This window comes from Periophthalmus magnuspinnatus, chromosome 1, assembly GCF_009829125.3.
Source record: "Periophthalmus magnuspinnatus isolate fPerMag1 chromosome 1, fPerMag1.2.pri, whole genome shotgun sequence".
Lineage (NCBI taxonomy): Eukaryota > Metazoa > Chordata > Actinopteri > Gobiiformes > Gobiidae > Periophthalmus > Periophthalmus magnuspinnatus.
This window is the reverse complement of record NC_047126.1, coordinates 31733522-31759815: the sequence shown is the minus strand read 5'-3', so window position 1 is coordinate 31759815 and position 26294 is coordinate 31733522. Positions and strand designations below refer to the sequence as shown.

General features: G+C 41.7%; 1 protein-coding gene across 2 annotated transcripts in view; it reads left to right on the top strand.

Moving 5' to 3' along the window:
• Positions 1-26294, top strand: part of ndst3 (N-deacetylase/N-sulfotransferase (heparan glucosaminyl) 3) — a 67672-nt gene that overhangs the window by 724 nt on the left and 40654 nt on the right. For both annotated transcript variants that reach the window (XM_033972580.2, XM_033972587.2), the window contains exons 2-5: positions 1160-2393; positions 15501-15588; positions 16525-16679; positions 19664-19849. In XM_033972580.2, the coding sequence (XP_033828471.1) occupies positions 1389-2393; positions 15501-15588; positions 16525-16679; positions 19664-19849 (1434 nt within the window). In that variant the 5' untranslated portion in view covers positions 1160-1388. The remainder of the gene's footprint in view (positions 1-1159; positions 2394-15500; positions 15589-16524; positions 16680-19663; positions 19850-26294) is intronic.

Sequence of the window (26294 nt, the reverse complement as noted above, 5' to 3'; positions counted from 1 at the left end):
TGAATTTAGGCTTAAACGGAGTCCAGAAAACCATAATCAAAAAACATTAAGAAACATTGATGAACAGGTCTGTTTTAACTCCTGAGCTGCACTTGAGTGACTTCAGTTTGACTCATTAGTTGCAGCGCCTTTTGGGGTTTGTTGGTTTGTTGATAAAGTAGACTTATATTTGTACACTTATATTTGTAGACTTATATTTGTAGTTGCAGACTTATATTTGCTTTTCTCCTAGAGTCAGAATATTAAACATCATGAGAAATGTGTGTCTACATCATCTAATCATTGGTTTGAATCATCAGCTAAAATAATCAAATAATTCTACGTAGCAAAACTTTAAACCAGTGAGACCTGTGATCACCTTTTTAACAGTGACACACATTTTGAAGTAAAAGTGAGCAGGGACCCTCCTCTCTGACCTTCTGCCTGCTTGTGCATGTGAAGGAGCGAGGCTGGAGGAACATAAGGAAGGACTACTGATATTCAAACAGACAGAAGGAGGGAGAAGAGCTGCACAGAGACGGAGAGGACGCTGAGAGAAAAGGATGCTCTGGCTCTGGCTCCCGGCTCGTACATTAACATGCTAATCCTGCCTTTTTTGTCTCTCTTTATAATTCATTGCATTTTGTACTTCTCTCTATTCTTGTCTTTTTGGTGCTCTTGGTCTCGCTCTCCACTGCTGCGGAACTGTCACGGGCTCCCGGCACACGAGTCCTCCTGGCTAAGGGATTCCAGCTCTAATTTTGTGGTCTTTCAGATGATTAGGTTCAGAAATGGGACAGAGGTGCACACAGTTTGGTTCAATTAGAGGGATTCTCCACAGAGCTTTATCGGGCTGATTAGATGATCCACCTTCAGCACGCCGCCACATGAGCGACAACCAGCTGTTGTTTATTTGCGAGCATCGACTTGTGTTTGTGCTTTTAACACTGTGTCTCTGTGTGCAAATGTATATGTGCGATTGCGATTGTGTATGTGTGCCAGAGGTTGGATAAGCCCTAAGGAAGAGAGTTGTTTTCAATCAGCTCTGTAGTTACCAGCTGTGCCCTCACATTCCCCCGAGTGGCACAGCCTAGGTACACACAGAACTAATGCATACTATTCAACCTTGGCCAACAAATTCACTCTTTATTCTTTTCTCCTTGTCCCCTTTTCTCTGCAGACATTAATCATCAGCTGCTCCATCTCTGCGTGTGATTCCTCTGTGTGGACTGGAACCAAAACTCCTCACCTTAGTTTGTCTCCATGTTTGTTCCCAAATACCTGGTGCCTCTTCTCTTCATCCCTGCCATGGTGACATGAGACATCAGTGAGTGGCTTCAGACAGTCCCTGGAGGGTGCTCCTAAACAGCAGACTGTAGACACCTCCTCATACCAGAGTTGCTGTGACCATGACAGTGGCAGTTCGATTTCGGCGGCATTTGCGCAGGCTGCTCCTCCTGCTGGCCTCCTGCTGTCTGCTCTCCCTGCTCCTCTCTGCCTACTTCCTGTTCACTAACTCCACCCCCTCCATGCAGCTGGGCCAGTCTGCCGAGCCCGCCTGCTCCCAGTCGTTGTCTATGTCGTCCCCGTACCGTCAGTTGCCCTACCCCTATCCTCCTAACCCCCCTCACACTCACGTGCACACGAACCCTGTGGTGCTGGTCCTGGTGGAGTCCCAGTACTCCCAGCTGGGTCAGGACATTGTGGCCATACTGGAGTCAGCACATTTCCAGTTTCGCATGGAGATAGCTTCAGGGAAAGGTGACCTTCCACCACTGACGGAGAAAGGCCGTGGACGATATTCACTCATTATTTATGAGAATCTCCTAAAGTACGCTCACGCGGACACGTGGAACAGACAGTTGTTGCACCAGTACTGCACTGAGTACAGAGTGGGCATTATAGGTTTTTACCGCTCCACTGAAAACTCGCCTCCTTTACTCAAACTGCGAGGCCTCCCACTGGTCCTGAAGACCAACCAGGCACTAATGGACTGCTGTGTTGTGTCTAGTTCTCCTCTGCTTCACCTCACTAAGCCTGGCTCGGACAGAGGGCCCCTACCAGGAGAGGACTGGACGTCCTTCTACTCCAATCACTCCACTTACCAGGCCGTGCTACACGCTCGGGCCAGAGAGGGGGTGCCTGGGGCTGGCAGTGGAGACAATCCAGGGCCAGGCTTCAGCGCTGGACTACAGGCCACAGTTGTGCAGGACATGGGCCTTTATGATGGGGTCCGGAGGGTGTTATTCGGCCAGGGGCTTGGATACTGGCTGCACAAACTCATCTTGGTGGATGCCATCTCCTACCTCACAGACAGGAAGCTGTCTCTAGGCCTGGACCGACACATACTGGTGGATATAGATGACATCTTTGTGGGGAAAGAGGGAACACGCATGAATGCCAAGGATGTCAAGGTAATGTTGCAAAAATGTAAAACACTTTTTAGATATTGCTTTTATGTGTTTGCTTGTACTTGTTGGTGTGTAATACTTTGATTACACTGCACAAGAATTTCAAGCATTTCAAACAATCGCTGTTATTGCTCGGACTTATTTTTAAATATGTCATGTCTGTCACGGTAACACATTTTGAAATACGAGAAACTATAATACTGAAACAAATTTAGGCCTCTCAAAAACACACTGCACTGCAATAAATAAATAAAGAGAAGAATTATATACTTAAGTACTTAGTTTGTGTCTATATTGAGTCCTAGAAGTTATGTATTTGACTGTCTGCAGCTCAAACATTTTTTAATACAAAGAAAATGTCCCCACGATAAATATTGACCTCCAAAAATGATTGTTCCATCTCACATATACTGAACGATACGTCGTCCATCCTTTATGAAACCCTTAGGAAACTTTATGAAAGTTTTGATCAGGAGCGTCTTTGAGAGGATGTGAACCTGGGCACGAGTGCGGGGTTTTTACTTTGTGTTCAAGTGAATGTTGTGACCAAGTGCACTCTGAGTTTGGAATATATGTTGGACCACAGCGCGGGAGTATTTATCTCAACTGGAGGTTTTAAGCAGAAGTAAAGAGGCCATTTAGGGGAACAAAGAGGTGGAGTGAAAGAGACAAAGCGGAGGGCTGAGGCAGAGAGAGAGGGAGTGAATGAAGCAGTGAAAAGATGAATGGCACTTACTCCTCTTTTCCCACGTTCCTCCTCTTAAAGAAACTAAGGGAGAGTCAGCCATGCAGCCCGCCTCTCAACACAGCTATTGTCTGAGCACACACGCTTGCCTGAACGTGCACACACCTCCTTCACTACATGTATACACACAATCATACAGTATGTGCATAGAAACACTGTATTGTACTTTCTAAAGGAGAGTGTGGGGGTTTCACGGAGACTTGCAAACAGGGGGAACGCTCAGACGCGCTTTTGAAGATAAAACGCTCCAAACATTTTTGAAGTCTGATTAATAGCAGTGATATAAGACAGAAATCCCACCAGACGATACAAGACAATACATAGGGTTCACAAGAGACGAGATTTAGACATTTAAACACATATTTAGTTCCTATTTTTGTGTATTGCTCTTAAAACATGTATTATTTTCAGCTAAGGCATTGGTTCCAAATGATTCTTATGATTATTGCACTCTTCAGCTCGTGTCGTCTAATATAACCTGATTCATACTGGCTGCAGGTTGCCGAAAAGTTAAGAAGATACATTAAGACTTGATTTTAAGACTCGATTTTATAGTTTGAGATGCACTGCGGGGAGGATCTGCTTGCGAGGTGATTTCTCTGCCTCTTGTTCTTATCGACGTTACTGTAGGTTCACCCCTTTCTTCAACCACAAAAAATATATATATATGTTATCGCTACTGGGCGACAGTAACTCAGTTGGTAGAGTGTTTGTCCAAAGGTTGGCAGTTTGAATCCTCCTCTCGACATAAACATCATTGATAGAGCTGTCAGATCCGCTGACCCACTGGTTGGCGGTGTGATTACAGCTCTCACAGATGAATGTTGTTGTTGTGTGGGCAAGACATTTAACCCATCTCACCCCCAGCGTCTGCGTACACTGGTGTATGAATGAGTGTGTAAGTGGTTTCTTGATGTAAAGTGCTCTGAGTGCCTTTAAGGTGGAAAAGCGTTATATAAAAATGTGACCATTTACAACGTATTGGTTTTGTTTAATGAGTGTGAGAGTCTTGTCCTGAGTGGTACAGTTCCTAATGCAATACATACTGCCTGAAGTGCCAGAACTCTTGTAAAAAGTGGACTGTTGAATTAGTTTAGTGCATATATACACTGTCTGGCCAAAAAAAAAGTCACCACCAAAAAAAATGGTCACACACTCTATTTGGACCGCTTTTAACTTTGATCATTTGCTGTGGCATTGTTTCGATTTTGCTTCTGCAATGTCACAAGATTTATTTCCATCCAGTTTTGCATACATTTTTCACCAAGATGTTGCATTGATGATGGTAGAGTCTGAGCGCTGCACAAAGCCTTCTTCAGCACATCCCAGAGAATCTCAATGGGGTTAAGGCAGGGATGTCCAAACTATGGCCCCGGGTCCAAATGCGGACCTCATACCAATTTGAGTAATGACCAACTGCAGCAACCCCAACGTGTTTGTTTAGTTAAATCTAGGTGGCGACTTTTTTCAATGTATTACATTTTTCCATGCCCATTAGGACTGAATATAGATTGTTTATGTCGCCTTTTCTGTGAGTCAGTGCAGGACAGCATTCAGTTTGTGTCATCTTACTGTAGGCATAGCAATGATATTCTCTCAATGTGTAAAACTGCAACATGCAACACACCAGTCACCCTAAATAACCACAATGTGTATAAATTGTAAAGGAATAACTGACAGTCTGTCTGTGGGCCATCAGCCGCGAGGATAGAAATAGCTCCCTGTGTGTGCATGTGTGACGGGGATGTCAGCAGCATCGACTAAAGGTATCGGCCTGTTTCATCTCCGGGTAGGCCTACTGTATACGCGTGTAGGTGTTTTCTCAATCGCTCCTTTAAATTAGAATGTCACTTTTCAGTCTGCGCGCTGACAGCTATCCTATCATGGGCTGAAGAAAAAGCCAAGCCACCTGTCCGCGCCTCAGACCCGCAGAAGAGATGAGAGGAACACGAAAAGGGGCTGAGAAAACAGGAATGCAGTGGGTGGCAGCGGAGTGGAGAGGGAGCCCACAACCCTGGAATATAAAAAGGGTGCTTGAATCCAAAAGGGATAAAAGAGTGCAGATTCACGCACTGCCACACACCAGGATGGCACAGGAGTACACACAAATACACACACAGCATACCAGCTTTCTCTATTTGGACTTTTCATTTTTAAGTCCGCCTGAGTCTTCTGCTTTGTCACATTAATATACATGAGGATGAAGCGGTGCCCTAACAGAGGGACAGCAAAGATGGAGAAAGGGATAAGGGAAAAGGCCAGGGAGACCGAGACAGGCTAATGCCATTTGTAACACCCTTTTTGCATGTTCGTCTCCGCTTTAGGATAGCTGGCAGTTACAGAAAGTAGTTGGTGCAGAGGAGGACGCCCAGGGAAACAGCTAGAAACAAAGTTTGTGATTTGAAGAGCGACAAAACGCTGGAGGGAGATGAGGGTGCCGCGGGAATGGTGTGATTAGTTGCCATATTTGTAGCCTCCCGAGATGCTCCGGGTGTAGTTGTCAGATTAGAACCTGAATCTAGACTGTATGCAAATGGATGTACATAAATAGTCACCGTGCGAGGTTTCAAATGCTCCGCACTTTCATCTCTGTTGCCCCTGACTGTGCAACTGAAGCACATGCTCCTCTGCTCCATGCTTTTTCATCCGACACGTTCAAAAAGTTACCTAATATCAAACATTTCTATGGTCAGAGCTGCAACTAATGAATTGGGAGTTAAAGTGAAATGCACGCTTATATGTTAGAAATTATTTTTCTGGCTGCTGTTGGTGAGTGATCGTCACCAAACTAAGGCAAAAAGTGTAGTACAGTGGTCCCGATTGTGCAAAAAATAAACTGTTGATCAATCATAGTGGCTGTGGATGCTACACAGGACAGGCCAGGGACTGAAGTGACAGTAGCTCAGTTTGTAGAGTGTTAGTCCACTGATCCGAAGGTTGGCGGTTCAAATCTTGCTCTTGACATAAAACATCCTTGGTTGAGTGGTCAGATCCATGTCGGTGTGCGCGTACACTCGTGTCCGAATGACTGAGTGGTTCTTTGTTGTAAAGTGCTACACAAAACGTCATCAAAGTTATACTTTCGATGCTTGCATTGTTAATACTGACTCTTGTATTTTGCATGTTTCCCGTAAACTGCCAAATGGTTTACCTGCACATTTATAAAGATAAGAGCGATCCATATGGGCAGTGTAGACTTTCATTTGAACACATAACAATACAATACTTCCTGGTGGCAGCACTTTGCAGCTCTCATCTTTCCTCTCTCGGCGCCTTGATTGTGTGCTGCCTCTTTGATTGGTATAAATTGTTATGCTCAATAGGCCTGACCATGGTGAGTCATAATGGAGGACAGCAGGTCAAGTCTCGCATTAGTAAAGGGGACTGCTTCTTGAATTGCATTTTAAAAATCCCATTGGCACCTTTAAGACAGTTTAAGACATTTTTGCACCGAGTACCAGAGAAGTGCTAGTTCTGTTGTTCTCTGTGTGTTTGCAACATCTGGGTTTTGCTGGCAGGATATGTTGTTTGACAAGTCGTTTAAGGTGAAACATTTACCTCTCTCTCAGCCAATGTTCAATCTCTCTGGTTTTGCAGGAGACGAGTGCGACAGGAAAAAAGAGAGGGCCCAATTAAAATGCCACCCTCCTTCTCTCTGCACTCTTCATTAGTCTCACCCCACGAGTTCATCTGGTGACAAACAATACCTCCACCCCCCTCCACCGCTGTATCTGCTCTATTAAAATGACTCACAGGGAGACACCCTGCCGATGACATTTCTCAAAATGAGGGATGACGCCAGTCAAAAAAGTCTCATCAATGCATGGCGCGTGGCGAAAGCACTGTTTTTTAATTTGTGACTGCTGGTTTTTCTGTCCTCAGCCTGAGTGGACATTAGGGAGGTGTCCACACATCTCCACATCATTCTCCTGCTTCAATCACCTTTCTGCTCTACTATACTCAGTCACTGGATCTTACACACTTTATATTCCTTTTTTCTAAGCTTATGTTTACCCCTTAACACCTAACGCTGTGTCTGTGAGGCCTGTCATGATAAAACATTTTGAAGCACAATATATTGATATTCCTATAAATGATCATTTTGAAACTGTTTTATATTACCAACAATAACGTAAAGCAGGATGATAACAGTAAACCTTTCTGTAAGTGGACCATGCTGTAAAAATGTGCACAATGAAACACTTAAGTAGTTAGTTCTAGTATTTATAAACAGCCAAGGATGTTAATTAATAGTCGCCTGGCAAATCCACACTTATATGTCTGTATTTTTTTATACAGATTGATATCAGTCTTGTCATTGTTGCCCTTTGCTGTGTCTCAAACTAATCAGATTTGTTTTTTTCAGTGACACGTGAAACAAAAGAGTTCATTGGTCACCTGTGATATACAACAAAATCAAATTCATCTCACCTCAGATTAAGAGAGTTCAGTGCTTGGCTCATTAATTCTGCAAAAATCTGCTATGTTTTTTCAGTCCTTGTGATATTTTTTCTGTTATTTTTTGTGTGTATTCTGAATCTGAGCTCAAATGTTATCAAATCGTCACGTTATTTCTATCATATTTTGGACTATAACTCCATATAATAATTATGACAGGCTTTTCTATACTCTTTTCTATACTCTTTTCTATACTCTCCTATGTCAGCTTTGGTCCCCACACTGGTTAGGCTCTTCTAATTCCATGTTTTTGTTTGTGTTTTGTTGTTTTGAAGAAATTGCATAATGAAACTGTCATAGAAATATCGTCTATACATTCCCGCTCTACTATTAACTGTTCAAATTTCCAGTACTCGCTTCTCGTTTTGGTGCCCGCCCAAAATGTTCCTACAGCAGAATTATCCCAGTTGAAATAAAACCCTGGTACCAAACTTAACTGTGCATGACAAATCTGTATTATGTAGATGTAATAGTTGTTGAATCTATACTTTCCCGTTCAAATATTTAACCAACTGTCCAGAAAGGTTTTACTCATTTCGTCTTTCATTTGGCAAGTCAAATAATTGCTTATCTGAGGTAGTCTAATGAAACATAATGTGCAGCTTTAGCCTGTAGGATAGAAAATACCCAGTTAGAAGTTATTATGCAAACTCTCAGTGACCCTAAAAATACAGGATTATCATGTAGAGCTGAGGCTGTGAGTTTAACTAGTTTAGTATAAGAATAATAATCCACTAGAAAGTTGTATTTTTATTGATTCCTGAAACTGGTGTCTTTGTTATGAGATAATAGACTATGTACATATACTTTTTTCCCCAGAATGCATTATCTGATAATACATTAAAGATTTGGCTTTATTACTTCACAGTAGGGCATTAAACGTACTTATATTGGCAAGACAAGGCAAGTTTTTATATAACACAATGTATACGCAAAGTAATTCAAAGTGCTTTACAGAATAAGGATGACATTAACACTAAAAAAGAAGAGTGCAGAATAAAACCCTTTCAGTCATATGCACAGCCAAACAGAATCATTTTGAGCCTGGATTTAAACATTGTCAAAATAGAGGCCTATCTCACATCTTCAGGAAGACTGTTCCAGGTTTTAGCTGCAAAAACTGAAACGCTGATTCACCATGTTCAGTCCCAGTGTTGTCCTGGTTCAGTCCCGATGTAGTCCCAGTGTAGTCCTGGTTCAGTCCCAATGTAGTCCCGGTGTAGTCCTGGTTTAGTCCCAGTGTAGTCCTGGTTCAGTCCTGGTTCAGCCCCAGTGTAGTTACAGTGTAGTCCCAGTGTAGTCCCGGTTTAGTCCTGGTTTAGTCCTGGTTTAGTCCTGGTTTAGTCCTGGTTTAGTCTTGGTGTAGTCCTGGTTTAGTCCTGGTTTATTCCTGGTGTAGTCCTGGTTTAGTCCTGGTTTAGTCCCGGTTCAGTCCTGGTTTAGTCCTGGTTTATTCCTGGTGTAGTCCTGGTTTAGTCCTGGTTTAGACCTGGTTTATTCCTGGTTTATTCCTGGTGTAGTACTGGTTTAGTCCCGGTTTAGCCCTGGTTTAATCCTGGTTTAGTCCTGGTTTAGTCCCGGTTCAGTCCTGGTTTAGTCCTGGTTTATTCCTGGTGTAGTCCTGGTTTAGTCCAGGTTTAGGTCTGGCTCAGTCCTGGTTTAGTCCTGGTTTAGTCCTGGTGTAGTCCTGGTTTAGTCCTGGTTTAGTCCTGGTGTAGTCCTGGTTTAGTTCTGGTGTAGTCCTGGTTTAGTTCTGGTGTAGTCCTGGTTTAGTCCTGGTTTCATCCTCAAAGTGTGAGATGGTTCATGTGGCTCTAACATGTGGGAGATGTTCTTTGGTGCTGGTCCATGGAGATACTTGTTTACACAGAGCTGCTTTAAAGTCTATTATCTGAGCCACAGGAGCCAGTGCAGAGACCTGAGCACAGGACACATGTGTGAAGTACTTCCTGGTTCTAGACCTGAGCACAGGACACATGTGTGAAGTACTTCTTGGTTCTAGTCAGGACCTGATCTTACATTTATTCTATTAGTGTGTGTTTACTGAAGGGAATACATTAGTGGACCATGCAATCTTACAGTGAGCCGAATCATCTTTTTACAAATCTGATCTGATCTCGGTGACGTTACCCCTGCTTATCTCCATGGAGAAGATAAACAGGCAATAACACCTGCTGGAGAGAAATGGATGGGGAAAAAGTCACAGTGCATATTTTTGCGTTTAACTGGTACATTAATTAAACAACGTGTAGGTGTCAGTGGATGTGGGACTTCCAGATTTAAATGGGGCAAATTTCAAGGGATTCTTTCTGGTGACGGTATTCCCACTCTCAAGCACTTCCTGTATCTAATTAGTTCCCTTAACTTTCATTACCACTACATTGTTATTGTTAATACTGACTTAATCCTTTGCAAACAGGGATCCCAATAATTTCACCAACTCCTCATTTGGCTTCATTAACAGATTCATTACAACCTTCAATTTTTCCTCCTAAATTAACTCCAGTAGTAGCTTCATACCCACAGCAATCACTGACTTTATGAATACTCGAAGAAAGGAGAGATTTTATGAATATAGTCACGCCAGAGACTTCAGCTACCTCGAAATGGTAAACGTAAGTGGACCGCTAGACTTTTTTTTGAGTAAAGTGCTACACCGGCTCTGATTTGACATGCAAGTAAAGAAGTGAGACAGAAGCCGAGAGTAAGCGAAAGGCAGACATTAAGTGGTAAAGGGCTCATCAAATAGAGATGTGTGACCCAGTTTAATGTGCTGGTCTAGTTCACATGTTAGACGCATAGATATATGACATACGTGCAGTGAAAGGAGACGAAGCCAGATCTTTGACCTGGTTTACCGCAACTGAACCAGATTAAGTTGCTCATTTTCTACTTGAATTGACAATGACTTAAATACATTTAACAGCCCATTTGTTTTAAAAATGTGTTTGCCAATATTGATACGTGGATTAGATTAGAGTTTTTTGAATACAATAGTCCCTCTTTTACGTTCAGGGACAACTATACCAAGAACAAGTCACCAATTTACTGTAATATAATGTGGGATTTTTGTAAAACGATCCAGTCTGTATTATATACTCGCTGATGCTAACGCTAACTTCCAGAGTAGATGCTAAACGCTAACTCTGCGTGTTAGCATCATCTGATTTCTTATGTATTATGCCAACTTATACATATGAACCACTTCAAACAAAATCATATATAACTCGGGCTAATATGGATCAGAATACAGGTCAAACCATTCACTGACGATTAGCATCACGCTAACTGTACGACTGGAGTTAATTCATCCATTTACATTACAACAATTAGCGTGTTTACTCATCAAAACACAAGCATGCACACTTATTATACTATAGTTTCCATGAAGAATTATTGTTGTCTTCAGCGGCACAACATCATCTTTAAAAACAACTCACCACCACCACGAATGACGGATGTAATACTCCCAACACAACAACCACAGCAATAAGACGACCCTGTTTGCTTTTTGTTATTGCTCCAACACAGACTTTTCTTCGAAAAACCTAATGGAAGGATTTCTGCCAGTTTTCGTATTTCTTGACAGGCTTTAATGAACAAAGCTGTATTCAGGCACTTAGTGAGTAAACAGCCATTAACACTATTGGACCGTAAACCTTTCGCAACCTTTCAATAGATTTTTGTTCGGTAACACAAAGAAAACAATAGCGTTACAATGGGGAATATCACAGAGAGGGGATATCGTGGTGAGATGCTGGGAGGAGGATTGTGAATGCCTGCGGATGCCAGCTGTCCTGATGCCGTCCTCCCATCTGTTTGTACCCCAACATCTGACTGACTGGCACCTTACCTACCACTTACTTAGCGCGTAGCCCGACACACACACACACACACATGCTAGCACACTGGCACTGCTTCTGACACCCGCAGTATTAAGCAGCTGTACGACTGGGCAGGAGAACCGGGTCTATTGCTTACAACTAATCTCGGTTACCGCCATGACTGGATCGCTAGTCCAAAGTCTCCCGCTAAGCCAATCTCGTCTATGTACATAAACCGCCTGTTACGGCCCATTTGAAAACCAGCCTGGGCCATAGCGTGTACACATTGGCTTCATATTGCTTAAAGCTTTTCATTTTACCCCCCCTCAATCTGGCATCACTATCCCTAGCAAAAAAAGCAGCAGCAGCAGCAGGAGCGGACTTGTCTCTCGGAGTAAGTGGTAGGCTTTTGTCACCAGTGCAGTGTGTTTCGGCCCGGGAATGTTACTGTTGGTTGTAGTTTGTATCGCAGTTTGCCTCCCTTTGATATTCTACCGACTCTCCCCAAGGTACTGCTCTGAAATGAAAGAGCAAAAACATTTACCACCCCGCTCTGGCCACAACGAAATCCTATCATTTGCCAGGCATTAACCATAGAAAACGGTAAGGATAGATAAAATGTTGCTTCCTTTTAATATAGCGACTCAGAGGACTGTATGGGACGTGTTTAAGATTTTGTCGCTTTTAGATGTCCTTGGGTTTTATCTGTTGGAGTCAATGGGCCAGTTGAAAATGGCTTTATATTATTTTACCGTTTCAATTTGGTCTGTAGGATTTGGGCTTTGGCTTACTGTCTTTAAATGATGAATATTCTCATTATGTCTGCTATGGTTTAGTGGCTCTTTACACTTTTTGAATTAAAATGGATAACTGTGCCTGGATACAGTATGGTTATTTTTGTAAAACTATTTTTTAAGTGCAAACAGGGGCGTCGGTCTGGGTGGTAAAGCGCAAGTCATTGCCCTCAAAAAGCCTGTAAGTTCACATACGGAGAACATGCTTGAACCTGTAAATGGTAAATGGCCCCATTTTTATACCACGCTTTTTTAACCTTCAAGGCACTCAAAGCACTTTACATCAAGGAACCTACTCATCCATTCACAAACACATTCATACACCGGTGGACGCAGACACTGAGAGCAAAGTGGGTTAAGTGTCTTAGCATAAGGACAAGGACACAATCACAGCATTTATCTGTGAGAAGTAAACCAATGATATTTATGTCGAGAAAGGGAGTCAAACCATCAACCTTCTCGCTACCAACTGAGCTACTGCCGCTTGTATACACCCCAGAATTTTGTGCTACACCCCTGTTTCTTTTTGTGACTGACATCCTGGTTAGCATCGTGCAAAAATTCACATGCAAATGCAAATTCCACATCCCAATTTTTGAATATTTTAAAACTTGTGCAATAATTTACATATTTGTATCAGTAAACTAAACTGCATTTTATCATATCTCATCTCACATCTTATGCATCTATTGGTAAAAGCAATACTACAATCTGCTCCTCTAAATGTTTGCTCACACTGCCAGAGAGTCATTAACGCTCGCTTCTTATTCTCTTTTCACATCGAGTCACTTAATGTCAGTATTTTCAAATCGTCTTTCGAATGGATCACGACCTGCCTTTCCTGTCAAGTACCTCTCCATGACGTCTCACTAACACCTGTGTAAATGATTATAAGAATACTACACGGAGAAATAAAGGTGTAAGATGTTCGGGAGACAGCTGGAGGTCTTGGGCTTCCCGGGTCGCCCTATACCTCCGCAAACACTAGCACTGGCAACCCCAGCTCAGACCCCTACACGGCTGCCCACTTTCCTGCTATGCACATCAAGGCTGCGGAATACAAATGAGCTGTTTAAACGAATCCGGCACCCTCTTGGACACAAACCTGCGGCGGCTTCCACAGATAGCACGCGCACGTTAATAATGCATTTGGACCAAGTGCATCGGGGAATGTATATTGAGTTACCATGCAAAGCACTCAGCTACAAACTTAATTTTATTCTTAAGTCCTTTGAATCCTCACATTTGGGGCGTGTGTGTGTGCGTGTGCGTGTTAAGATGTAGAGGAAGTGGTAAGAGGGGAGACAGGGGATCAGATTAGGGAGCGGTGCACATCTGTCAGTATGCTGCCATATTCCACACCATTAGATTAGGCCTAATGAAGACAATGCAGAGTGTTGGCGTTTGTGTATCTAGAGCACACACATAAGGTGAGAGTGGATGGACCGCAGGAACCACTGGAGTCAGCTCTCTAAAATCTGTTAAATGTGCCATGTCTGAGATGCCCCACTAAAGCAGCAAATCACAGGCACATTCTCTTAATATTCCCCAGTTTTCAAAATAAACAAATTTTGCCGGCGCAAACAGTGCAAAGTGCAGCGATGGCAAGACGATGGTTTGTGTGAGAGAGACGCAAGAGTTGTAGACGGGTGAGTGAGAGATGGAGAGAGAGAGATCTTTCCACTGTGCTGCTTCAGCCTTCCTTTCAAATTAGAACAGAGCCGTCTCCAGAGAATGTGACATTTTCACGGAGCGAGCCAGCGAGAGATGGAGGTTGAGAGGGGGAGGGGGGAGGTGGGCAGAGGGAAAGAGGGACGCGAGGCTTCGGTTAGTGTTAAGGCCGGATGGAGGGAGTGATGAGAGGAAGAGGAAGAGTGTGTATGGGGAGGGTGGGGTTATTAGTCCACCCTCCAGAGGCTACTAATGCACTGACCTTCATTAACTGGCATTACTGTTGGTGTGTGAGAGCGTGTGTGCGCAGCTCTTTAGTTAACACTCATTACAGAGTCTTTGTTTAAAGGCCAGTAAACTAATGAAGCTGTTAAATAAAGTGAAGAAATCCTGATTTGACTATCGGAAACAGACTTTAAGTGTCATCAAAAGTCAATGGGATACGCTTCTTGGACACTAGTCAAAATTGCCTTTTTACTGTTACTTTGCAACCGGTGTGCCCTCACTTGAAACTGTTATTACTCCTATAATGGAAAATTGAAGCATTAAAAATACTCAGGAAGGACTGATCCAAACTGGTATTGGGTATCGGCACTGATACTTACAAATTTGCTGGATCGAGATTCGGCTTCTAATTATCTCCCCACAAATGCATCATATGATCAAACATTATTCTTCAAAACAGCTATTTGTTTCAGAAAAAAAGACAACAAAAAGCAGCAATATAAGAGATTCAACTTCTAAATATCAGTTGAGCGGATATTCTGGTTGGACATAGACATTCATGTAATAAAACTGTCATTTACTGGGCAGAGTCGGCCCAGAAACTCTCATAATGTTTGAACTTATTTAATAGGTTAATATTTACACAAGGTTGTTCTGTAGTTACTTAAGGAAAAATAACAGTTACATCACACATTTGGATCAGCTCTGGCTTATTTTAGTTTAGTTTTAAGGAAATAAATGCTGTTATCAGTCTCTACACTGGTATCTGCTGATATCGAGTATCGGCAAATACTTAAAGCTGTGGTATCGGAAACAGTATCAGAACTCAAAAAGCTGGATCGGTGCAGACCTAAAAATACAACTAGTTGGTAGTTGTTGAGCTGGATCCCTCCTGTGTCTCTGGAGTCAGGCTTAATTAAGATGGAGATTCTGTCATGTCTAATCATCAATGATCAGATGGGGTCTGTTTAATTGAGGAGTCTAAAGCCAATCCTCTGTCAGTAAAAACATGTGCAGCTCAGGCTTTGGAGGAAGAAATAGGAATATGAAATATGATTATGGTAACGTTAAACGTCTGTGATTAGTATTTTCAATTTTTAACATGACAAAACAAAATGCAATCCTCAAAATGAGCTCTATTTCACTGAACAATCTTCTCAAGTAAAACAGTGGGTTTTTTTTTTTTTTACTTTTATGAGCCCATTCTGTAATTGAGAAGATGTAAAATGTAGCACAGCCTACAATGGACGTAAATAACGACACAGACTTGTTGTAATGTAAAGCAGTGTGCGGTGTCCCCACACATCCACCATATGGGTTGTATTTTACTGAAATAGTGTTTACTGTAAATAGCAGACATTGAGAGCACTGATATTTGTTTATCTGTCCGCAGGCTCTCCTTGAAACTCAGAAACAGCTGCGCTCTCAGATCTCCAACTTTACCTTCAACTTGGGCTTCTCGGGGAAATTTTACCACACAGGTGCAGTATGCTCAATTTTATCATCTGTTTCCAACGCTGTAAATGGCTCCTCTCGATCTGTCGGGTCGCTAAGGATTTACTTTTTTTTTATCGATAAACTGAGGTCAATAACAAGTAGTTCAAGATTTCATTTCTTTTAACATTATAATTCAGACTTGACTTGGTATCATGTCAGTATAAAAAGGTTATATTTTATCCTGTTAGTACTGGTAAACATGAACAGTATCACTTTTTGTCTGAATATTTTTACTTCAAATGCTCTCAGCCCAACCTTTTTTCCTTGAAGCTCCTCCACCTTCTACTGGAAACTTGCCAGATCTCCCCATAAATGCATCACATGGTAAAAAAATATTCTTTAAAACAGCTATTTGGTTCAGAAAAAAGACAACAAAAAGCAGCAATATAATGGTTTTTAATTAGCCAAAATAATATGTGCGATGATGTGATGCTCTCGCGGCCTCTTGCAGTCTCTGACGTACCACAAAGGTCCACGTCCCCCAGGTTGACAACCACTGATTACAGTAACAGAAGTGGTCAAATTTACTCAGTAGGACAAAATACTCTTACTGTATATTAAATCAGTTTTTGTTTTTTTTGTTGTTGTTTTTAAACAACACGTAAGACAATCATGACTCTTTCTACAGAACAGATTTTCCCACACTTTCTCCGAGAATATTTATGACTTCTGATGTATTATTCTGATTCTTTGCGTTCTGTGGTTAGCGAGGGCAGATAGTATTGATTTTCTTAATAGCAAAAATGAATTTCAAATAACAAGGCAAAATCTCTTTCTGAACATATTTTAAGTGAGATGAAAGCTGATACAGTGTGGGGAATATTTATGTTATGAGGCATTCTGTGCACGAGGCTGTGTTTTTGGTACAACATATGCTTTATTTTAGTTTGATTTCTTCCTTTGTGCGCTTGTGTTCTCAGGCACGGTGCAGGAGGACGAGGGAGACGATTTGCTGTTGCGATACGTGGATGAGTTCTGGTGGTTCCCTCATATGTGGAGCCATATGCAGCCGCACCTTTTCCACAATGAGTCGTCTCTGCTGGACCAGATGGTTCTCAACAAGCAGTTTGCTCTGGTGAGACAGATCCTCCACACATGTGTCTAACGCAGCTGTCTCTTCTCCTCTGTCTGCACTGTACTTTTAATCAGACTTCTTCTTCTTCTTGTGATTGCCTTTTACTTCAAGGACATTTGTGGCTCACGGCAATTGTCAGTTCTTTCTGTTATTTTTGGCCTTTGACTTAATCAGTACTGTTCATTTTTCACAACTTTCATTTACTGAGGGTTATAAAAGAGGCGCTAGTGTTGCCTCGACAAACTGAAATTTTGTTTGCAGTGATAATTATGTATGAATTGATGACTGTAGTCTGCATTTAATTTCCATACATCCATTTCCATCCATTTTCTGCCGCTTATCCGGGTCGCGGGGCAGCAGTCTAAGCTTGGACTTCTCTCAAACTAGCCGTGGAGTTTCCGGGCCAGCCGAGAGACATAGTCCCTCCAGCGTGTCTTGGGTGTTTCCCGGGGCCTCCTCCCGATGGGACATGTCCAAACACTTTCCCTGTGAGACAACATTTATCTATTGCTGCATAACTATTGCAACTACTCCAACACCTATGACTTCCTCTATTCTTCTTAAGTTGTGAACTGTGAATTGTTCAGTTCATAACTCAGTCACACTCATTTCTGTATAAAAATATGACTAATATCAGGCGGGGAAAAAGTACCCAAAGCTCCACCAACATTCTTGTTTTGACAGCGAACGTCACCTCGTCTTCAACCACGTATTTCCGTTTACTAATTAAAATCTTAATCTTTTAGTAAATCCCAGCATCTGAAAATCTGCTTTATGTTTGCACATTTTTATCAAGTAGAGTTTGTAAATTAGCTTAAAAAAATCACTCCCAGAACATCAAAAACGACTAACACTATGTACGTGCTATGTAATCACCAACGCAAAGTGGTTTTACAGCGGATGGACATGGGGTCAAAAAGTCCCTCAAAACAAAATCCATTGTTTTTGTCTAAAACTTGATAGAACATAACGTGTCATGTGTTAACAAAGCAGCCACGCCCGGGCCCTGTTTATTTCCTGATTAAGCCGTAGCGCGTGATGTCAAGTGCTACCGTCGCTCCTATGCGCCTTTGTTAGTGATTCACATGAACGTAATAGATCGTCACGTCACACTAATAATAAAACGCGAGGGCCCCGGCGCGCATTTGCCGAAGGTGAGTGCGCTCGTAAACAGTGATCCCTAACCTCTCGCACACATCTGCTATCCCATCATGCCCTGCTGCTGTGGATGGAGTGTGTGGGAGTGTGTCAGCACCAAGGACAGTACCATCAGTCTGGAAGATGTACCCGGGATCCACACACACACACACGCAAACATATTTACACATGCTTTTTTTTAATTCCCACATGAAGGCCAGAGAGCAGTTCACACGCTCTGCACAAGGTCAGATCTGTGTTTACTTAAGTTGCATTTGTATTTCCGAGTTAAACATATTTTTGCGTTGTTAAAATACATTATAAGAGCAACACTAGGTGACAAAATAAGTTAATAATACAGTATTTTTATTTCTCGTCAACCCGAAAGTACGTACTGTCTAAAGAAGTGCTCTGATTTCCTGCACTCGTGTGGTCCACCCACCATCTGAAAACACACCTGGAAATTAATACATGTGGATATTAACAATGTGCTAAAGGGTTTTGTGAGCGCTACAGACAAATTGGGCAGATTTACTTCCTCCTTCCGCGGTGTGAAAATCAGGTATCCCGTTGTGACATAGTATTACAGCAATTGTTAGAGTAATTTCAGCTTCAACAACTTCCATTATTAGTATTGTTCAACTTAGTATATGTGAACAATACTGATAAAAGAATGGATTACGGCTTATTCCCTCATTTATGTGTAGATCAGAAGGCAGCACGTGAGCTCTCAATGTTCAAATTGTGTGTCCCTGCAGTTGGCTTCACTATATTGTTTAGTGGCGTTTCTTTCTGTTGGGTCATTTTTATCATAAAGATGTTACTGTCAAAAACACAGCAGGAGTTATGTTTTGTTTTATTCACACATTTCTGTAATCCTGTACTATTAGTCTGTGTATGTCAAAAGCTCAAAATGCTCTTTTCCACTTTGTGATGTTGAGGAGTGGTAATTTTAAACATTTTTTACAGCTCCTTCTACCTTTTTTTTGTCCTAGGACCTGGCATTCACATTTGAGGACAACGTATTTTGGGTTGTCTAGGTCATAATACTTTTTTTTTTTTCTCTCTACAAGGTCCTGGTGTCCACATCTGACATTAAACTGTCACTTAAAGGTGATAGAAGAGTTTAACACATTGTAGCTTAGATTCCAGATGGACTTTGCACTTCCTGTATCACCACATGACATCACAAGGTGGAACGGGGTGTTTTGTGTTTGCAAGGTTTGTGTGTTAAACATGTGTGAATGAAACAAATCACAACTCCAGGTCAGTGTGTGATGATGGAATAACATTATAGCATAGATCAGACAAAAGTGTATTATAGGACCTTTAAGGACAATGGCAAGTGGAGTTTGCTGAGATTGAACCAGAAACTCTTATTTGTGAACAAGGCATCAGTTCTGCCTCTTTACCTGTTGCTCTAGGTAAACACATACAGTCATAACATGTTTTGAAAAAATAAATAAATAAATAAATAAATAAATAAATAAATATATATATATATATATATATATATATATATATATATATATATATATATATATATATATATATATATATATATATATATATATATATATATATATATATATATATATATATATATATATATATATATATATATGTCTCTCATTTGTCTTGTCCAAATCCATAATTACTGCTGATTTAATGTAGACATATGGAAGTACCCATCCTCACACACAAATGTAATCACAGTTTTAATTGCACCTGAAGGCTGTGAGCCACGTGCTCCGTGTACAAGGTCAGATGTGCTGGAGTCAGTGTTTTATCATAGGTCTGCCTCTCCTATGTATGAACACAGCTCTAATGGTGTTCTCTTTATTTAGGAGCACAACATCCCCGTGGACATGGGCTATGCCGTGGCCCCTCACCACTCGGGGGTCTACCCGGTGCACATGCAGCTGTACGAGGCCTGGAGGAGGGTGTGGAACATCCGGGTCACCAGCACCGAGGAGTACCCCCACCTCAAACCTGCACGCTATCGCAAAGGCTTCATCCACAACAACATCATGGTGAGCATACAAACAGCTGCTAAAGGCCCTGGGCTGTTATTAACCACCACAAACTCATAGGCCTTATCTGCACACAGCATGGCCACATATACAATAATAAACCAACTGCAACGCTATGGAGGCAGTGCCCTAAAGAGGAAATAGTTTTACTACTGAACTTTAAATTTACACAATCAGGTATAAAGTATAAATAGCTGCATGTTTGATTCATGTGTGGTGTTGTACCTTCACCAAAAATAAGTAACTGATATGAGTTAGACAGAAAGAAAATACTATTTATGCACATATTCTGCCACAAGGGCTTAAAATATAGTTTGTAGTTTCATAAGTTAAGTAATTAACAATGTAAGCAGGTCTACTGAGACGTCTTCACATAGAGACATACAGAAGGCTAAGACATTTATAGCACTTCTAAATGATTCAAATTACATTTGAAACACTTCATATTAATATGCAGTCAGCTCTATGGCAGTGTCCCCTGCACACAAGTCTGTGTTATGTAGTTTTTAATGAAGCTGCCACATGCATGTGGGCACTGTGTCTTCTCTATATGTGCTGCACTGCACAAATATCTTAGTGTTAATAGTTGTAATCGTATTAGGCTTTAGGAGACAGGGTCACTGTAATGAAGCCAACAACAGAGCTAAATAAGTCCGTTTTGTTTGGTGGTTTTGAATTATTATTATGTCTACAAATACATCACACACGTGGTGTGCGTGGGTGTGTGTGTGTGTGTGTGTGTGCATGCGTGCATGGGTTATGGTTAGGGTTATACACTTGACACTTGGGTGTGTGTATGGATCAGTGCTATTTCACTTACACAATAATACACACAAAAATGCCTGTAAACGTGTGTAAAACATAAAAGCAAAAATGAAGCTGTCATAAGTATTTTTACTTCTGTTTACACCTTTTGAACATTTTATAGTATGATCAGTTTTGTATGAAATTGACGATACTAACAGCACTGAAGTGAGAAAATCAAACCTTTGGAGATGCATAGTTACATTCTCCCCGTTGGTCGTGTGTGCAGGGGGCACATAGTTACATTCTCTGTTGGTCGTGTGTGCAGGGGGCACATAGTTACATTCTCTGTTGATCGTGTGTGCAGGGGGCACATAGTTACATCCTCTGTTGGTCGTGTGTGCAGGGGGCGCATAGTTACATTCTCTGTTGGTCGTGTGTGCAGGGGGCGCATAGTTACTTTCTCTGATGGTCGTGTGTGCAGGGGACGCATAGTTACATTCTCTGTTGGTCATGTGTGCAGGGGGCACATAGTCACATTCTCTGTTGGTCATGTGTGCAGGGGGCACATAGTTACATTCTCTGTTGGTCTTGTGTGCAGGGGGCACATAGTCACACTGTCTCTGTTGGTCGTGTGTGCAGGAGGCACATAGTTACATTCTCTATTGGTCATGTGTGCAGGGGGCACATAGTTACATTCTCTGTTGGTCTTGTGTGCAGGGGGCACATAGTCACACTGTCTCTGTTGGTCGTGTGTGCAGGAGGCACATAGTTACATTCTCTATTGGTCATGTGTGCAGGGGGCACATAGTTACATTCTCTGTTGGTCATGTGTGCAGGGGGCACATAGTTACATTCTCTGTTGGTTGTGTGTGCAGGGGGCACATAGTCACACTGTCTCTGTTGGTCGTGTGTGCAGGAGGCACATAGTTACATTCTCTGTTGGTCGTGTGTGCAGTGGGCACATAGTTACATTCTCTATTGGTCATGTGTGCAGGGGGCACATAGTTACATTCTCTGTTGGTCGTGTGTGCAGGGGGCACATAGTCACATTCTCTGTTGGTCATGTGTGCAGGGGGCACATAGTCACACTGTCTCTGTTGGTCATGTGTGCAGGAGGTACATAGTTACATTCTATGTTGGTCATGTGTGCAGGGGGCAAATAGTTACATTCTCTGTTGGTCGTGTGTGCAGGAGGCACATACTTACATTCTCTGTTGGTCGTGTGTGCAGGGGGCACATAGTTACTTTCTCTGTTAGTCATGTGTGCAGGGGGCACATAGTTACATTCTCTGTTGGTCGTGTGTGCAGGGGGCACATAGTTACTTTCTCTGTTGGTCGTGTGTGCAGTGGGCACATAGTTACTTTCTCTGTTGGTCGTGTGTGCAGGGGGCACATAGGTACATTCTCTGTTGGCCATGTGTGCAGGGGGCACATGTGTGGGAGGACATCTTTGACCTTGTCTCGACATACAATCTCAAGTCTTGCACTGATTCAATATTTAATCACAGTCTAATGCGTTTCTCTGTGTGACTCGTGTGTCAGACTCAGCCCTTGTAACCAGAACACCCTAACCTCTAGCTTCATATTTGATTAATAATTCATTAGTAATTGTTTGCTACAATAAAACTATTGTCAGCCATTTTGGATTCTGGCTCCGTCTCTTGCTCCTTCGTCATTCCTCTTCATCGCTTGTCATTCAAAGCTTTTGTCACTTTGTACAATGGTGCCTCTATTGACAAAAGAACCAATCACTGCCTGACACTAAAATTACCATTCGTCAAATTCCTAATCAGTTCAGAAATGTGCTTTTGTTTCACATCTTGTCGAGGCGTTTTTGATCGACGGGAGTATTCTTCTGCCTTAATTGCAAGCTGACAGTTTGACACGTCTAGATTTGTTATTATACATGATCAATAATAATAACAATACGCGACATTATGCAGTGCATTAAACCACAGGGCTCACCATAAAAGCATGTTTCAGACTGAGGAAGGAAATGAAAGGCCACAAAGGGGGTAAAGAACAAAATGTGCGATATGACTCATGACAAAAGACTTGAAGAGATTTGGGACAAGAAAAAGTAGAAATAAATAAAAAGACTTTATATCGCTCTTGTAATTACATTAAATCTTTACTAAAAGCCTGTTGATTGTCTCATTGTAAACACACTGCACACATTTAACTAATTTTACACTTGTTGCTAATGAATAAACAAAATATGATAAATTCTCAGGTTTACGTTTTTTAATCACAAACTCAACCAAATCAACCACCACCGGGAAATCCAAATCCCATTGTCGCCCAACGAATATAATAACTCATTTTTAAACAATGGAAGAAGGAGAAGAAAAACAAGTGCCTTACATCAGATTAGAACAAAAGAGTTAAGAGTTTGAAGTGATGAAAACAGTACAATACATAAATAAATCCTCGAAGAAATATTCACAAGTGCTTTCCGGAGCCTTGAAACAAATGCAGATGACTCTTCGCTGGAAAACTTCAGTAACTTTAGTAAATGTTGTCCATGCTGCAAGATCCCACAGGAAAAGGAACAAGGACGTATGCAAATCAGACCCAATCCCACGGCTAAAGTAAAGCCTTTTGTTCATAGTGTTGTTCATGTTTGGAGCTATGTGAATACACACCGAATGTGGCTGGTTATTCTGTACACATGTGCCCCGCGTGTCCCTGGAGGCTTACTTACAATACTGCGCTTGTTAATCAGTGTGTACTTTGTATTGCACTTGTGATAGTCCCCATGGAGAGGTTATGATTGGGTGCCCTCTGTCAAGCATAGATGTAAATTATAATGATGTATTGTCACCCTGTCGCTGTCCATTAGTAAAAAGTGTATATCAATGGACTGGGTGGTATCACTCATATTAATATCAGGATTATTCAGTATCGAGCATGTTTTATTGAGCGGCTGTGGCAGAGTGGTTAGCAGTTCAGTCCTTCTACGATGAGGTCAAGACACTGTGTTATATTTCATTACCTTATCATTATTTTTACACATTTTGGTAGAGCGTTCGTCCACTGATCCGAATCCGTCAAACATCGTTGGTTGAGCGGTGAGACCCACTGACTCACAGGTTGTTGGTGCAATTCTGGCTCCCAAAGATGAGTGCTGTCGTTGTGTCCTTGGACAAGACACTTAACCCACCTGGGTCCTTGTGTTTGCCTACGCTGGTGTTTGAATCGGTGGGTGGTTCCTTGGTGTAAAGCAGTTTGTGGACCCAATTTCGTGTCTTGTCCAATCCCTATTAGATTAGCTAGATTTAAGTGTATTTTTTTATGTTTTCATAGTTGTCTATCTACATTTTTCATGACATTCAGTGGTCCCTGGTTTATCGTGGGGGTTACGTTCTAAAAATAACCGGCAATAGGCGAAACCCGCGAAGTATCAGCTTTATTTTGTACAACTATTCTATATGCAGCTGTAAAACTCCTCACCACTCCTTATACACTTTTCTCACACAGGCATTAACATTTTCTTACATTTCTCTCTTGTCTAAACACTCTCAAAGTTCAAACCTTCATATATTATATCTCTCTTCCTTGATGATCTCTTTAAATGTGTTGTTCACGTGTCTCTGCTCCAGTGGTATCCACAGAGGCGCCTCTCCGTGCACAGAAACACAAGTCCAAAGTGTTTCTGAAATTTGTCGGTGCAGAACGTTTCATCGACAAACATACAGCACTTCATAGTCACACTGTGATCCAAGATTTATGTAAATTTGTCTGAACACATTCTGTACTGTTCTGAGACATGGCACGGAGGAGACTGATGGATAATGGTCTACAGTCCAACAGCCAATCAGGACGCAGAACACAATGCATGCTCATACACTGTGAAAAAAAAATAAATCCACGAAACAGCGAGACCACGAAAGGTGAACCGCATTATAACGAGGGACAACTGTATTTCCATTTTACTTCCTATTCTTGACCTTTTCATTGCAACACTGGAATTTGGAACCAAATGATCTCATCTTGTCGTTGTAGCTGCATGTGCTCCTTGTACCATGAGTTCATCCTAGTTCTTCAGTCACACAGAGGTCACTGCTTTGTGTTTTGTTTTTTGTTGTAAAACTCAAGCACTTCAACAAATGTAATTTTCCTATTTTTCATCCTTGTGTTGCATTTCATAAGATAAGCACCTCAATATGTTTTTTATAGATAAGATAACAAAACTATACTTTACTTTCCTTGCAGGGAGTGGTGTCCTTTGTAGTGGACTAATCTTTCAGTGCTCCTAGGGTAGCTTGTCAGGAGTATGGTGGAGATCTCCAAAATCTTGATCCACAATCTTCATCAGGAGCATCTGGCTGAAGGATGTGCCTATTCTTTCAAAACCAAAACATTTATGACTCAGGACTTTAGTGTTTCTCCGAACAATTTTTCAAAGGTCGATCGAAGGTTAAAAACATTGCATTTACAGCAACGCGCCCCAATCGTCCATAGAGATGCATCAGCAAAAACCATGTAAACAAAAGGTCAGGAAATGTATCACACTGTGGCTTAGCTGGTCGAGTGTCCACTGATCCGAAGGTTGGCGGTTCGAATCCCACTCTTGACATAAATATCATTGGTTGAGCAGTTGGCTGTTGTTATGTCCTTGGGCAAGACACTTAACCCACCTTGACCCCAGTGTCTGTGTACATTGGTGTGTGAGTGTGAATAATTCCTTGATGTAAAGTGCTTTGAGCCTTAAAGGTGGAAAAGTGCTGGATAAAAATGTGATGATTTTTACCAAATGCTTAATATTTGGCATCTCAAAACTTTCTTTTTTTCTTTATTTGTACAAATTAATTAATCGTACAAAAGAAAAGATAATTTGTACCAGACTTAGCTACTGCTACTTTCCATACAAATATTAAAAAAATCATTATGTGCAAGTTTTTACGGTGAATACAGAACAGTACCAACGAACCAGCCTGATGTCGACACACTTGGTTATCTAAAATGTGCTTTTTCACATTTCTAGTAAAATTATAAATGTCTACAGACAATTTTCAGACCGAAGCTCAGTCTGAAGTTGATTCAGCTGTCCGATGGTTTGAAAAGAAAACGCCCCTGTGCAAAAGCCATGGATCGTTTTGAAACTGCGCGATTTGGATTCACAGAAGATCGAGCGGATTGGGGAGTTTGTTCAGAACACAGGAATCCAATAGACTTTGTGAAAATTCTGATCATGTGACATCACAATCCCAATCTCTAAATTCCACCTTAAATCCATAACTTCTTGAACTTCTACCAAAATCCTTGATAATAAATAAGTCATTTTACATACTGTTCTTTAAGTCCACCTCATCGCCAAACTGTAAACGCAGCACTGTTTAAATATTAATGCCCTTCCTCGAAACAGCTTTTAGTTCCTCGACCATCCACCTGGACCTTTTTTCGAGTTACTCCGGCAACGCTCGCTCCATCCGTCAACTTTTCTTCACCTTTCACTTTCTTTTGTTGGTTCTATTAACATCCTTCCTTTCCCCCCCCTCCTGTGTCCGCGCCCGGCCTCTGTCTGTCTAGGTTTGCTCGGAGTCGGACAGGAGATTGTCTTAAGGCTGTAAAATTGGTGTAGTGCGTCTTCGTCAGGCGATTGAGAGCCACCCACTGGACGCCGGCACTATCAGAACAAATCAGACTGAGCTATGGCTAGTGCATATGTGTGTGTGCGTGTGTATTTCTTTTTAAA